Genomic DNA, 12,896 nt, shown 5'->3' with positions numbered 1-12,896 from the left:
CCAACTAATTTCACTCTGCAAAATTTAAAAGAAATAGGAATCACAATGGACGTCTGATTTTATGTAATGCATTCGGGTGTTTTCTGATCACAGAAACTGGTGACGGAGGTACTGTAGGGTAAGTTTGCTACAGAGACTCGACATTACTGGACGGAACTAACGCCTACCCACGACGTCAGTTGCACGACGGACCTTTTTTGTGGGACACCGTGGGAAAGGAAGCAGCGATACTGTAGTTCAAAGAACAAGGAGTCACAAAAAGGTGGTTTTGGTTGCGGGATGCAGCGTGGATGTTATTTCGTGTTTTCGTTGCGTGTTTAAAATTAGGAATGGCACCTTTCCGACAAATCTTAGAAGACCGATACCCAGATTGTGTCATCATGTAACCTTTAATGAAGTTAAACACTAGATCGGCCAGGCGATAAATCCCCCAAAATACCGAACCAGTTTAGATTTCTGTGTCTAAAAGGTAAATTTATTTTAAGATTTTATACAAGCATAACCTTACAAAACGTACACGGGAAAAGGACGGATTCAAGGGAAAATATTTCTTACTTCTGTATTGAAGAGTTGTCTTTCCGATAGGTGACGCCATTGGTTTTAAACGCTGTTAATTTTTGCGCGTACCCCGGTGTTTTCTCGGTAGGAAATGGATAATCCAGAGACAGATCGAAGCTGGTGGATGTGTAATTGTTTCTACAGCTGTGTACACGGGAAGCAACACTTTAAATGCATGAGTGTGTTCAATCTTTTGTCACTTTGTGCCTTAACTGGGATTGTAAACGTGCAGAGAGGCAAAGCACTAGCCAGTGACAATGTGCCCCGCTGCGTAATAAAATACACATTTTCTGAAGGTCAAGATGAAATTCCAATACTGGTTTTAAGGAAATAAAATGTAAGAATATAGTGTGTGTAATTTAACAAATCCATATCGCCTTCACTGTTGTAGGGCTAAACGTTAACATTATTACACAATTTTCATACAAAAGCTAAGCGGTTTAAGTAACTGGTAAAATCATTTTTATGCAGTGTTATATAAACGTCGAAGTCATTATCGTAAGAGATGGAAACCGGAGAGGTGTTGTGAAACAATACTTTTTTTTTAGTTCACAATTGAACAGGAGCGGACTGTGACCGTCGCTGTTTTCAGTTTAGCCCGAGTACTGAACTCCCGACTGCGGTGCGCCTCCCTGACCCCGGCCACGGGCCGTGTCTGGAGATGCCCGCCGGCGTGTCCTGGCCTCGCTACCTCAGGATGTTGGGGGCGAGTGTTTTAGCGATGTTCGCGGGAGCCCAGGTGGTTCATAGGTACTACAGACCAGATTTGGTAAGAATATACCTCAGTATGTCCGGTAGTTTTCCGTGCCTAGTTTAGGTCTGCAAATGTTTTTTTTTTAATGAAAGCATTCATGAATACCATCAGCTATTTCAGTATCTGAAATATTTGTTTGACATTTAAGATTGTAATATGTGATAATTTAATAGAAAGACTCAGTAGTTGGTGCTGCACAGTATTGTTTTGATTGGACCTGTTAGTTGTACGTAACTTATAATACAGGACCCCGGTGTCCTGGCCAAATTTCCCATTGGCCTTTACCAGTCATGGCCTCCTAATAATCCCCATCTCTGAACTGGCTTCATCACTCTGCTCTCCTCCCCACTGAGAGCTGGTGGAGCGTTCTGGCGCACTATGGCTGCCGTTGCATCATCCAGGTGGGGGTACACACTGGTGGTGGTGGAGGGGGTCTCCATTACCTGTAAAGCACTTTGAGTGGACTGTCCAGAAAAGCGCTATATAAGTGTAAGCAATTAAAACACGTGAACAGATGGTTTTTAAACAATGTTTTGTTTTAATATTGTGCTGGGTCTTGTAGTGGGGCTTGGCTCCCTAATCCTGTGCGTTCTGCTCTGTTGAAGTCCATCCCTGAAGTCCCCCCGAAGCCCGGAGAGCTGAGAACAGAGCTGCTGGGACTGAAGAGCCAGCAAGGAGAACCGGGTCCACAGAGACCGTGAAGCCACAGGACCCACAGCTCTTCCGGGCCTTTCAGGACACATGCTTTCACTTGTGTCGTACTGTTGTTATGGCTTGGGGCACCTTGCCTGGAACAGTCTTTTTCAACAGGGCTGTGACTGTTGCATTATAAAATAAACTCTTTAAGTGGTAAAGTTCTGCATCATTGGGGGGAAAAAAACTGTCTGACTGTTTTATCAGAATGTGTGTGCATGAACAAGCTGAGTTTGCAAAAACCTTGAGGGAAAGATACAGTGATAAAGTGCCTTCTGAATTCTGAGAGGTTAAGAGGTTCTGTAATCTGCTGTTTAGCAGTGCACTAGGATAAGGGCCATTGTGCAGTTTAGTGATTGTTTCCCTAGTAAAATAACCTTCACCTCTCAATGTATTTCTCTGTACATGTTATTGTCCTCTAGTTTAGGTATTATTTACAGAGGCTTTTCATAAAATTTGTCTGAGTCATTATCTGAAGCACATGGGATTTAGAATGCAAGACTTGTCGAAGAAATGGTAACATTAACTTGATCCTGATAGTGGGATCTGTGCTGTTATCACATCAAAATAGATGTCATACACCACAAAAAAAAAACACTCAGGTTCGACACTCCTGCTACACAACATTAGGGATATCTTTGGGACTTAATTGCTTGCGTCTGTATCGTACCAAGGAATCACAGAGCACTGTACCTATAGAAACGACCCACTTCATCCCACCCAGTGTCCATTATGCACTCTCAGCCTTGCCACTGCCTCATTTTGTAATATAGTTATGACATGGAATACTTTGACTGGAACAATATTTTTCAACATGACAACAGGGCAGGGGGACCTTGGAGGTAAGAAAGGCTCTGCTGGAGCGAAGTAGTGGGTGTGTGGATCAAGCTACCCAGCCACATGCTTGGAGGGTTGGAGCCAGTACCCTGGCTTCTTTCAAGAAGCAGCTGGATCCGTTAACTATCAACCAGGCTCATTTACAGTTAATGTTCTTAAATTGCTTCATCATTTTAATTGATTAAGCACTTTAAGGAAACGATTGAAGCCAGGAGAGCAGGGTTACGCTTATAGTGCCACATGACTGTAGTAACCAAGTAGTCATTTTAATGTCCACTCAGATCAACCTGAAGAACTGCACCACCTACAGCCTGCAAGAAAATGTGCTCCTGAGTGACAGCACACCACCTACTGGTGTACTAACTACTTACTGCAGCAGACTGGCATTTCTCTGGAGGCTATCCATCTCCTTTTTGACCGTGCTACCTTTCAAGGCCTGACTAAGGAAGAAACTGCAGCTTTATCAAAGCCCTCCTCCAGCAGCACAAAATGCCTGGCGATTTCCAAGATTTAAAGTTTGTTAGAGGACTGCATTCCTCGTTTCTCAGATGTTATTGAATCCCGGTACCAAAATTCATTGATATTCTAAACAAAAAGTACACATTTTGAAGCACAGAATCATGAGCTTTGTGAGACTACTGTAAGTCACCATGTTGTTGCAAACATATGTCCAAATTCCCACAAATCATGATGTGAAGTAACCCTTCCTGCTTCCTAGTCTCTGTAATGACTAATGGAAGGCGATACAGAACATGTATTTATGCACTTGTACAGCCGACATTTCACCACGTTTTAACTTGATCTGTATGCAGAGTAAATAAGTAATATTTGTCAGCAAAACTCTAAATCCAATTATTTCTATTGGATTAAAAGAGACATCTTCCCATACCTGCTTGGCAGAGGGCTGCGTTCGTCACCAGAAGTTATCTTGCCTCGTTCCGAATCTCACAATTATGACACTGCACATACCTGGAAGTTGTCTATTTTGTGATGCAAATTGGAGGTTGTAAAATGTACACAGTAACTTGTACTTTTATTGCAGTTTGAAATTCACTCAATGCTGATTCTTTCTAACCCCGAAATATGAATAGGGTTGCAGTTCCCCTTTAAATGCTTCTGTATTAATCTCTTAACCTCTCTGAGGTGATCCATTTCTGCCCCATAATCTAAGTGGGGCAGGACTTACTACTGCATCAAACGATGGCATTCCCCCGTGAAGGGCCATTCTGGAAGATGCTCAGGTTGACCAACGTCCACCTACGCTGAATCTGTGCAGGAAGCAAGGGTGTGAATTCCCATGGAGTTTTTCCATAAATTGCATGAGCAGAATTGAAACTCCTCAGAAGTGAGTCAAGGGAGATCTTCACGTTTAGCAACCTCTTCCACATAAGGAGTCCTTGTCAGCGTCTGAGACATTAATCTCCAACCCCATCGCTGCCCATGTCGGGGAGCTCCTGCCCCACTGGAGTCCATATTGGCTTTAAAAGACCAGACATCCAGATCCCTTTCCGGAAACATTTAATGGTTCACGTGACAGGATGGTTTCACTCCATAAACAGTCAGTTAAATATTAACAAATTTACAATCATGAGGAATGTAAAAAAAACCCAAAAGAAAAGTCCTTTAAAAAACCCCCCAGTCCCAAGTCCCCCCCCGTGCAGAGAGAACGCTCTCGCCCCGACGGCTCCAGGTGTGGAGACTCTGCTCCCCCTCACGGCCCCAGCCTGCTCCCTGCCCCCTCAGTGCTTCACAACTCGTCCTTCTCACTCGATGTCTGCTAGAGGGAGCAGAAGAGAAAAATTGATGAAGACGATCTGAAAGTAGATACAAACTCACCCAGGACAGCTGCTCTACCCTCCCACACTAAAGGGATTCTACTTGGCATGGAGGCTCAAGTCACGCACTAAACAGCCGTGCCTTTGTTTTATCTTGAGCCATTTAAACGAGACCAGTGCAGGTGGAAGCCAGCCCAGCTGATCTGCTGTTAACCAGTGGGGTTCTTTCTCCAGAAGCTCCCCTTGCCTCTCGACAGGAAGGTAAACAGACTCAACTCACCGTTTCTTCCTCTTCTTCTGCTTTCACCTCCTCTTCGGTCTCTTCCTCCTCCACTGGCTCCTCTGGCTCTTCCTCGGGCTCCTCCTCCACCTGGCCAAGACCAGGGATATTTCAGTTCACCAGTATTTTATGGCCTCCTCATTTGTAACCTTTCACTAAAGTGAGCGGTTTCAATATGACCAAAACGCACAATGGGTTTGGGATTTTTTTCCTCCAGTAGGAGCACATTCATAAAGGTCCCTTGACAATCTCATTCCAGGACAGACAGGTCACCAGGACACTGGGGTAAACGTACCGCCTCAGCGAGGTCCACGTTCATGCTGAGCCGCAGCATCCTCTCAATTCTATCACCGTACGCCTTGGTGTCGACCAGCTGGTACCCAGACCGCAGGGTGGCCGTCTCAAACAGCACTACAGCCAGATCGGAGGCCGTCTCGTCTTCTGCATTGTCCTAGAAACACAAAGTACGTCCTTCAACATCATACCAGCCTGCTACTGTCCAGATAACAGCACGGTCCGTTTAATGTTGCAATATTGGTTCAGCAGAGCTTGAACACAATGACAAGTTACTTACCTTTACCCGCCTCAGCATCTCCTTGATGAGAGGATGTCTTGGGTTAATCTCAAAGGTTTTTTTCTGACTGGCATAATAGCTAGATGTATAAAAAAAACAAAGAATTAGAAAGTGTATCTGCATTTCCAGGGCCAAAATGCCGTATTATGCTCATTTCAAGTTAGGATAAAACTCACTTTGTGGAAATGTCCTTTCCTGTCTGATAAGCTTGTGCCTTCATGATCCTTTCCATGTTTCCAGACCAGCCGTACTGACTGGCGACAAGAGCGCAGGGAGAGTCGGTGAGTCTCTGGGACAGGACAGCTTTCTCAATCTGGAAGGCAGGAAGGACGAGTTCAGGGCAAAAAAAAAAATCAAGCATCTCAAAAAAGAACAAATTAAATGTGATGAGGTTTTACATCCAAGGAACACTGCTTCTTCACTTCTGTAATAGTCTGTATTAAAATCCACAACACCCTTTCAAGTTCTTTAGCTGCCAACCTGCCTCACCCCTTACCTTGTCTTTAAGTGCTTTCTCCTTCATCCAGGCGGTAAGGGGCTCGTACTCCTTCTCCAAGGCCTCCCTCTTCTCCTTGCCCGTCTCGCTCTCCTCGAACTTCACGCCCTCCTTGGCCACGTTCTGGAAGCGCTTGCCGTCGAACTCGGGCAGCGCCTGGATGCAGTACTCGTCCACGGGCTCCGTCAGATAGATCACTTCGTAGCCCTTCTTCAGCAGCTTCTCCACAAAAGGAGAGGACTCTGCCTACAGTTGGGGAGGGGGAGGGGGGGGGGGGAAGCTGGGTTATAGGCTGTGAAACTAGCAAACGTCTACCCTGTCCTTTAGCTAACTAGTTCACAAATAGCATTTTCAGCTCATTCGCACCATGACTCATCCAAGGTGGCAGATGAATGTTAAACACAAAGTACTGAAAGTTGACAAAAGAACACAATTCCTTGTAGGAAATCAGGGGGTTTAGAGGTGAATCTCCTGGGGATTCCCACTGTGAGACCCTAAACATTTTTTCTTCACACTTCACTGAAGTGCAACTGCAGAGGCTTTCACCAGGGTCTTCTTACCTCCTTCCTGCTGGTTCCAGCCATGAAGTAGATCTTGTCCTGCTTCTCCTTCATCCTCTCCGTATACTGCTCCAGGCTGCTGAATCCACTCTCACTGTGGGAGGTCTGGAAGCGCAACAGCTTGGCCAGGCGCGTCCTGTTGGAGTGGTCCTCGATCACTCCCAGCTTGATGTTGGTGCCAAACTCCTTCCAGAACTTGTCATTGTAGGTTTCCTCCGCAATCTTCTTGATCATGTCCAGGGTCTTGCGCACCAGCTTCTTACGGATGACCTGTTTTAACAAATCACCCGAACTGGCATCAGAGAACGTTGTCCCTGGCAGTTCTGCAACAGGGGCGTTCTCATTCCCACCTTTTCCAGAACCACAAGAGTTGGTTAAATTAAGAGATTTTAAGAAAAACCACCTTACCTTCAGGAGCTTGTGCTGCTGCAGCGTCTCCCTAGATACATTCAGGGGAAGATCATCCGAGTCCACCTGCACAGAAGGTTACATTCCAATCAGGAACATAATTCACTCCAATAGTAATGGGTTTAGTGTGCTGACAAAAAGAACGCAGATATTTTAAACAAGATAGAGTGATAGAACAAGTCCAATTTTAAGATGTCCATCTCCACACTCTGAATTAAGATCCCAGAGTATTCTTGACTCACCACTCCCTTGATGAAGTTCAAGTACTTGGGCATCATGTCATGGAAGTCATCTGTGATGAAAACTCTCCTGACAAACAGCTGGAGGCAAGGGAAGAGGACAAGTTAGGGGCTGAACAGAAGATTTATACATCGTAACTGTGTTTTGGGAGAACATCTTTAAGCTCTAGTTCCTAGGTTCCATCAAAAATAAGATTATATAGAATTCATAAACCTTCTATAAATTCCCAAATAGTTTACATGCTCTACATCCCGGGAGCAACCTGACGCCGCAGTGCAGAGTCAAAGCCCTCAAGATCTTTTGTTCCGACTCTGAAACTGGTGGTTCAAGACAAAAGCTTTCACACCTTGATGAAGTCGTTCTTCTTGGAGCCATACTCGTCGAAGAGGCCCCGAGGAGCAGCGCTAGGAACAAACAGGATCGATTTGAACGTAACCTCTCCCTCAGCAGTGAAGTGGATGTGAGACAATGGCTCTTCAGAGTCCTGTAAAAGGATATTTAAAAAAAAGTTATTTTAAGCTTGCCTTACGGAAAGGCAAAGAATCCTAGTCAACCTGAATCTACTCTAATCTGATAAGAAGCCATCATACCCGGGAGAAGGACTTATAGAAAGCTTTGTACTCCTCCTCTTCCACTTCCTTGGCCGGTCTCTGCCAGATGGGCTTGATGTCATTCATCAGTTCCCAGTCCCACACAGTCTTCTCCACCTGCAGAGAGACAGGAGCCATGTAAGGAGGATCTCTCAAAAGGCAGAACACCCATGCAGCTGTTGAATTGACCTCTGTGCCCATTACCACACCTTCTTCGTCTTTGGCTTGTCCTTCTCCTCCTCTTCCTCCTCCACCTCTGCCTCCTCATCAGTGGTCTCCTTCTTGTCTGAATCTGCCGCCTCCTCCTCATCAATGGGCTCCTCCACCGTCTCAGTCTGGAAAGAGCAGCAGTGCTTCAGCAACAGCCGGCCCCCTGCACCATGTGGGTGAAACCTTCAGGCTAAACCAACTGCTACCTGTCTTACCTTACTACTCCACACATAAATGGGGAAGTTGATGAACTGAGAGTACTTCCTCACAAGGTTCTTGATTGTGTCCAACTCAAGGAAGTCTGATGCCTCCTCCTTCATCACCAATCTGGTAAGAATTTGCAAAGCAAAAGTGTCAATGAACAAGCACATAAACCAAGACATTTTACATGTCCCCTAGATAACCAAATATGAAAATACCCAGGTACAAAAGATTGTCTGTTGACTAAACATACAGCTATAACTTCCGGCAAGAGTAACAATCACAGAGTTTACTAGCAACATGTTCTTATTGCCATTTCAAATTGGCAAAAGAAACTCCAGATTAACTCGCAAAACTTCTGGTTAACTCACGTGATGGTGGTGCCTCTGCCCAGTGTATCCCCACGGGGATCCTCAATGACGGAGAACTCGTTGGAGTCGGATTCCCAGATGTGCTGCGTCCCGTTGTTGTGCTTGGATGAGACGATGACCCTGTCCGCCACCAGGAAGGCGGAGTAGAAGCCGACACCAAACTGGCCGATGAGCTCCGAGGTAGACTGGCCCTCTGTCTGCATCTCTGTGATCTTGCTCAAGAACTCGCTGGTCCCCGACTTCGCAATCGTACCCAGGTTCTTCACCAGGTCCTCCTTGGTCATTCCGATGCCAGTATCGGTGATGTGCAGCATGTTCTTCTCCTTGTCAGACTGCAAGACAAGCTTCCCCATGAGCTGCCTCTACCGAGGCGTCACAATAAAAGAAACCGAGTTCCTTCTCTAGTTAAAAGGGGTGGCAGAAGTGCTGCTGCAAAGTCACTAGCAATATTTAAAAACTGGAACACAAGCACTCGCGAAAGGTAAGTTGGGAGTGTCTATATAGATGAAATTGAAAAGGTCTGACCACCAAGTCTTTTTACTCCATGTCTCAGACACCTAATCACATTCTAAGTTCTCTTAGTAAGGATCCTCTCCTGGGTTATACAGGTATAATCCCTAAAAAGATGTTGTTTTAACAAACCTTTATTTTAATGGTCAACTCCTCATTCCCAGCCAGAGCATCGTCATCAGTTAGGGACAGCAACCGAATCTTATCCAGGGCATCAGAAGCGTTGGAAATCAGCTCCCTGAGGAAGATCTAAAAGAGAGCAAGGATCAGCCAAGACACAGACTGGGGAAAAAAACAAAAACAAAAGACGCACTGCAGTCATGGTAATTGTTGGAGTTATGGCTGACACCACTTACCTCCTTGTTCTTGTACAGGGAGTTGATAATCAGCTTCATCATCCTGTTCACCTCAGCCTGGAAGACGTGCTTCTCCGACTTCTCCCGCAGCTCCTTGATTTGCGACGCATTCAGGCCATCCAGCTGGATCGCCTCCTCTTCCCTGCACACAGGAAACAGGAGGCAAGTTGTCAGCCTCACTCGTGAGCGGTAAAGACAGCATCTAGGGCCCAGAGGGCTCACACGCAGTGTGGACCGAGGGCCCCCCCGTCACTGCTGCTGGCGCCCCTCATCTCACCCGTCACATCACTCACAACGGGGACCAAGTACAGCCGGCTGCACCGTGTAACAGGCTGTGTAACTGAGCTGCTTCTAGCGCTCCACGAGCCAGTGGAGCATCACCAGGAAGTTGTATGGGCAGCCACTTTTCCTCTCCTTCAAAGCAGCAGAATAGGTCTGACTCCCCCCGCCAAGGAAGCTTGCTTGAAAACATCTATTCCATTTCTAAATATACTTCCTTACTGGGAAAGGGATGGACCACCCAACTGGTACTCGCAGATTTACAAATTATATAGCGACAGGCCTCGTCACCGCCTCGGGCCGTGGTCTGGAATGGAGGTAGCTGCCATCAAACAGCAGGCTTATAAGCCGTAAAAAGCGACAGCTGGGTCGGTCTTGATTTAGCGATTAAAAGCACACTGATGCACACAGGCCCTGAAGACAGCAATCGTGAAGGGAAGGGGCTTCTCACAGCAGGCCTCCAGATGGATACAAAGCACCCGTCCTGCACTTAGACACGCACCTCTGAACCACTTCGTCGTCGGTCCTGGATCCATCCCTGCTTTTGCCCAAGTCCTCCTCCACAGCGCCGTCCACGTCCAACTCCTCGTCGCTGGCGCGGACCGATGCTGCAGAAAGCAAAGGGAATTAAGCCAGAAGTAAAACACTTGCACGGAGGGGTGGGGGGCAAACATACTGCACCCTCATGAATTACTCGACTTTGTCTCTCTAAGAAAAAGTCACTAGTGTATCCAGTTTCTTCACCACAACCAGGAGCTGTGCGCACTGCTGTACGAAACTGACTGCACGGCCGTTTCCGACCTCGCAGACCCACAAGCCACCCCGGAACATCTGTGGCAGAGATGCAAATGAGGAGGAGTCCCAGGTGGGATTGGTCTAGCATGTCCCACAGTTGCATCAGACCCTTTTTCTGTACGTTTACCGGGGAAAGAAATCCGCACACGCTGCCAGAGGCGACATCGGTCACGCTGGGAGGATGCAGTCGTAACCCCCAGCCGGGGACAGCGGAAGACCCCCTCCAGCCCACCTGAGCAGGACGGACACCTGCGAGCGCACCTGTCGGCGCACACGGCGGCCTCCCACGACAGCGGGCGCCACGGACACGCGGACCCCCCAGCCTGCTCTCAAGGTCTATCCTGGCGACCCCTGCCCGATCGAGTGAGCGCGTCGCAGGCGCCGACTGGAGGAAAACCGACCTCCATCTCGCATCGGCGCCCCTGCTCCATCCGCGACTCGCACACGAGTACTTCAGCACCACAGACGGGTGCAGAAGCCACCGATTCGCGAGGAACTTTCTAGAAAGACGCAGGGGCTCGCTTAAAAACAAGAACACACCCCTCGAAACAGGCCTGTGCAACATGGAAAAGCCCCCCGTTTCCAGCGAAATGAGCCTCAATTGTTTCTATAAAGACGCCTAAGAGCCATTCTTGTTCTTGTAGGAGGAGTTCTATATACTGTATAACGCAATCAATAATAAGCATTTAGAGACAGCACATAAGCCACTGCAAGACCTCAGAAAAGCCCTCGCCGTGCCGAAAAACACATGCGGAAATCGCACACTAAGGACGTGCCGCGCAGCACTTGACGAACTAGTTTAAATAGTGCAGCTAAACGAAAAAGCACCGACTACTCGACGGGCATTATACGAACAAGAGCCCCCAAACTCAAAAGTCTGGGACAGTGATATTCTGCAAAAAAAAAGAAAAGCAGTACTTACTAAATGCCAAAAGAGCACAGAGGAGCCCCACCATCCACAACTTCTTCATTTTGACGGAAAACCGTGCGATATAACCGACAGCTCCGCCGAGTCCCGCAGCCCGACTCTCCGAGAAAGACACCGAACTCTGGAGCGAGTGGCCGCTCGCCAGCCTTTATCACGGCCCGCACCCGCGCGGGCCCGGGGCGGCCGCCGGCCAATCAGCGCACACCACGCACAACAAGCAGCCAATGGCCGGAGGAGCCGCTGCCCCGCTCGGCCAATCACCGCCTTCCATGTCCATCTTCATACGTCGGGAGCGTGGCTCGCTCCAATTGGCTGATATAAACAGCAGTCCTCGTTGGGATACAGAGCGAATACATTGTTCCACAGTTTTCTTTTTAACGACTTGTTAGAGCTACAGCTGACTCATTTTTGAACGGAAAGTGACTGATTAAATGCGATATGTCGCGAACTAGAGGAAATAGTTATCGCCAGCGGTGCGAAGGTTGAACATCCGGGAATCTTGCAACGTTTACCTTAGCAACCACTTTGACACTGTTGCTATGACAACGGGAGCCCAGGCTTGTTGCTCTTCCGCGGTGTCCGGGGTCCCGGTTTCGCGCAGGTGAGCTCACACGACGCAGCTGTAACAGAAGGATACAAGCGAGAGAGCCAGTTTACACCTTTCAGTCTGTTCGGTTCTCTTGAAAACACAGTAATGATTCAATGAACTTTAAAACAATCCGGCTCATCAACGGAGGACGTCTTTAGCGCCCGCGACTATGGCCGCGATGCGCCTCTCGGCGATTCTCAGCGATTCTCAGCCTACAGCATGAACCGTTTGAGTAAACCGTTTGTGTCACTCCAGTGTGTTCAGCAGACCCTGGGGAGAAGTCAAGCCGGGCTCCCTGGTGTCAGTTTAGTGCCAGGTTCCGGCTAATGCTAATGAGGGTCAGTGAAACCAGTTCTAAGCCCGGAAAACGGTGTAGTTAGAATAATAATTAAATTAAATGTCCGAAAAGGGTATTCTTATTTATTCCTGTACATGTACCTGTTCTCCCACTTCAGTCACTGAAGACACTGGCCTCACAGTCACGTCTCCCCTGTTTTCCCCCTGTGCCTGTGTGGTACAGTGATATACCTTCCACATCCTAAAGACAGGCCTCTCCACTCGGTCTGTGGATGTGTCCTCTCCTGATGTGTGCCTTCCTACAGCTTTGTTCCTGAGTTGTTTTGAAAGCGTCTTGCACTTCGTGGTGGGATCTGCGCTTGACTCATTACCTGACCGAGGAACCTTGCAGTGTTAATCCTGAATTTCATGTGAACCACCATTGCTGTACGCTCTAGGGACCATTCAACTAACTGACTTGCCCAAGTTGTTTTGTGCTTCTGAACTAATTTAGGTTTGCCACAGCAAAGGGGGTGAACACATATGCAATCAACATACTGTGTTGTAGTTCAGGATTTTTTTCTTTATAGTTTGTGGTGACAGTTGACTTCTTCTT

The 12,896-nt window shown here is 47.4% G+C and overlaps 2 protein-coding genes across 8 annotated transcripts; one reads left to right on the top strand and one right to left on the bottom strand.

The window, feature by feature from the left end:
- Nucleotides 1-203: 203 nt before the first annotated feature.
- uqcc6 (ubiquinol-cytochrome c reductase complex assembly factor 6) lies at nucleotides 204-2,166 on the top strand. Of its 6 annotated transcripts, none has more exons than XM_088923657.1 (3): nucleotides 204-262; nucleotides 1,156-1,327; nucleotides 1,918-2,166. In XM_088923657.1, exons 2-3 carry the CDS (start codon nucleotides 1,220-1,222, stop codon nucleotides 2,011-2,013), a joined length of 204 nt encoding a protein of 67 aa, XP_088779783.1. In that variant the 5' UTR covers nucleotides 204-262; nucleotides 1,156-1,219; the 3' UTR covers nucleotides 2,014-2,166. The 6 variants fall into 6 exon arrangements, with proteins under 6 accessions (XP_088779783.1, XP_088779780.1, XP_088779785.1 ...); XM_088923654.1 differs by having other exon boundaries at nucleotides 208-262; nucleotides 1,107-1,327; XM_088923659.1 differs by having other exon boundaries at nucleotides 214-262; nucleotides 1,151-1,327.
- A 2,177-nt stretch (nucleotides 2,167-4,343) lies between these two features.
- Nucleotides 4,344-11,612, bottom strand: hsp90b1 (heat shock protein 90, beta (grp94), member 1). 2 transcript variants are annotated; one of them, XM_088923454.1, is made up of 18 exons: nucleotides 11,410-11,612; nucleotides 10,195-10,300; nucleotides 9,414-9,555; nucleotides 9,190-9,306; nucleotides 8,548-8,879; nucleotides 8,191-8,302; nucleotides 7,975-8,100; nucleotides 7,766-7,882; nucleotides 7,522-7,659; nucleotides 7,178-7,255; nucleotides 6,936-7,001; nucleotides 6,528-6,797; nucleotides 5,968-6,213; nucleotides 5,648-5,784; nucleotides 5,472-5,550; nucleotides 5,193-5,348; nucleotides 4,898-4,987; nucleotides 4,344-4,619 (listed from the first exon to the last, which is right to left on the bottom strand). In XM_088923454.1, exons 1-18 carry the CDS (start codon nucleotides 11,456-11,458, stop codon nucleotides 4,590-4,592), a joined length of 2,391 nt encoding a protein of 796 aa, XP_088779580.1. In that variant the 5' UTR covers nucleotides 11,459-11,612; the 3' UTR covers nucleotides 4,344-4,589. The 2 variants fall into 2 exon arrangements, with proteins under 2 accessions (XP_088779580.1, XP_088779581.1); XM_088923455.1 differs by having other exon boundaries at nucleotides 4,344-4,616.
- Between the last annotated feature and the right edge of the window lie 1,284 nt (nucleotides 11,613-12,896).

This window comes from Atractosteus spatula, chromosome 8 (genome assembly GCF_055471065.1).
Source record: "Atractosteus spatula isolate fAtrSpa1 chromosome 8, fAtrSpa1.hap1, whole genome shotgun sequence".
Lineage (NCBI taxonomy): Eukaryota > Metazoa > Chordata > Actinopteri > Semionotiformes > Lepisosteidae > Atractosteus > Atractosteus spatula.
Note: the sequence above shows the minus strand (reverse complement) of the source record. Positions and strands in the feature narration are given on the sequence as shown.

Bases quoted from the DNA above. Each gene is read 5' to 3' on its own strand.
- uqcc6 (XM_088923657.1), top strand. From the start codon at position 1,220: ATGCCCGCCGGCGTGTCCTGGCCTCGCTACCTCAGGATGTTGGGGGCG. The intron at 1,328-1,917 runs GTAAGAATATAC...GCTCTGTTGAAG, and splicing joins GGTACTACAGACCAGATTTG to TCCATCCCTGAAGTCCCCCC.
- hsp90b1 (XM_088923454.1), bottom strand. From the start codon at position 11,458: ATGAAGAAGTTGTGGATGGTGGGGCTCCTCTGTGCTCTTTTGGCATTT. The intron at 10,301-11,409 runs GTAAGTACTGCT...TGCTTTCTGCAG, and splicing joins CTGTGCTCTTTTGGCATTTA to CATCGGTCCGCGCCAGCGAC. The intron at 7,002-7,177 runs GTGAGTCAAGAA...CCTTCTGTGCAG, and splicing joins TGAACTTCATCAAGGGAGTG to GTGGACTCGGATGATCTTCC.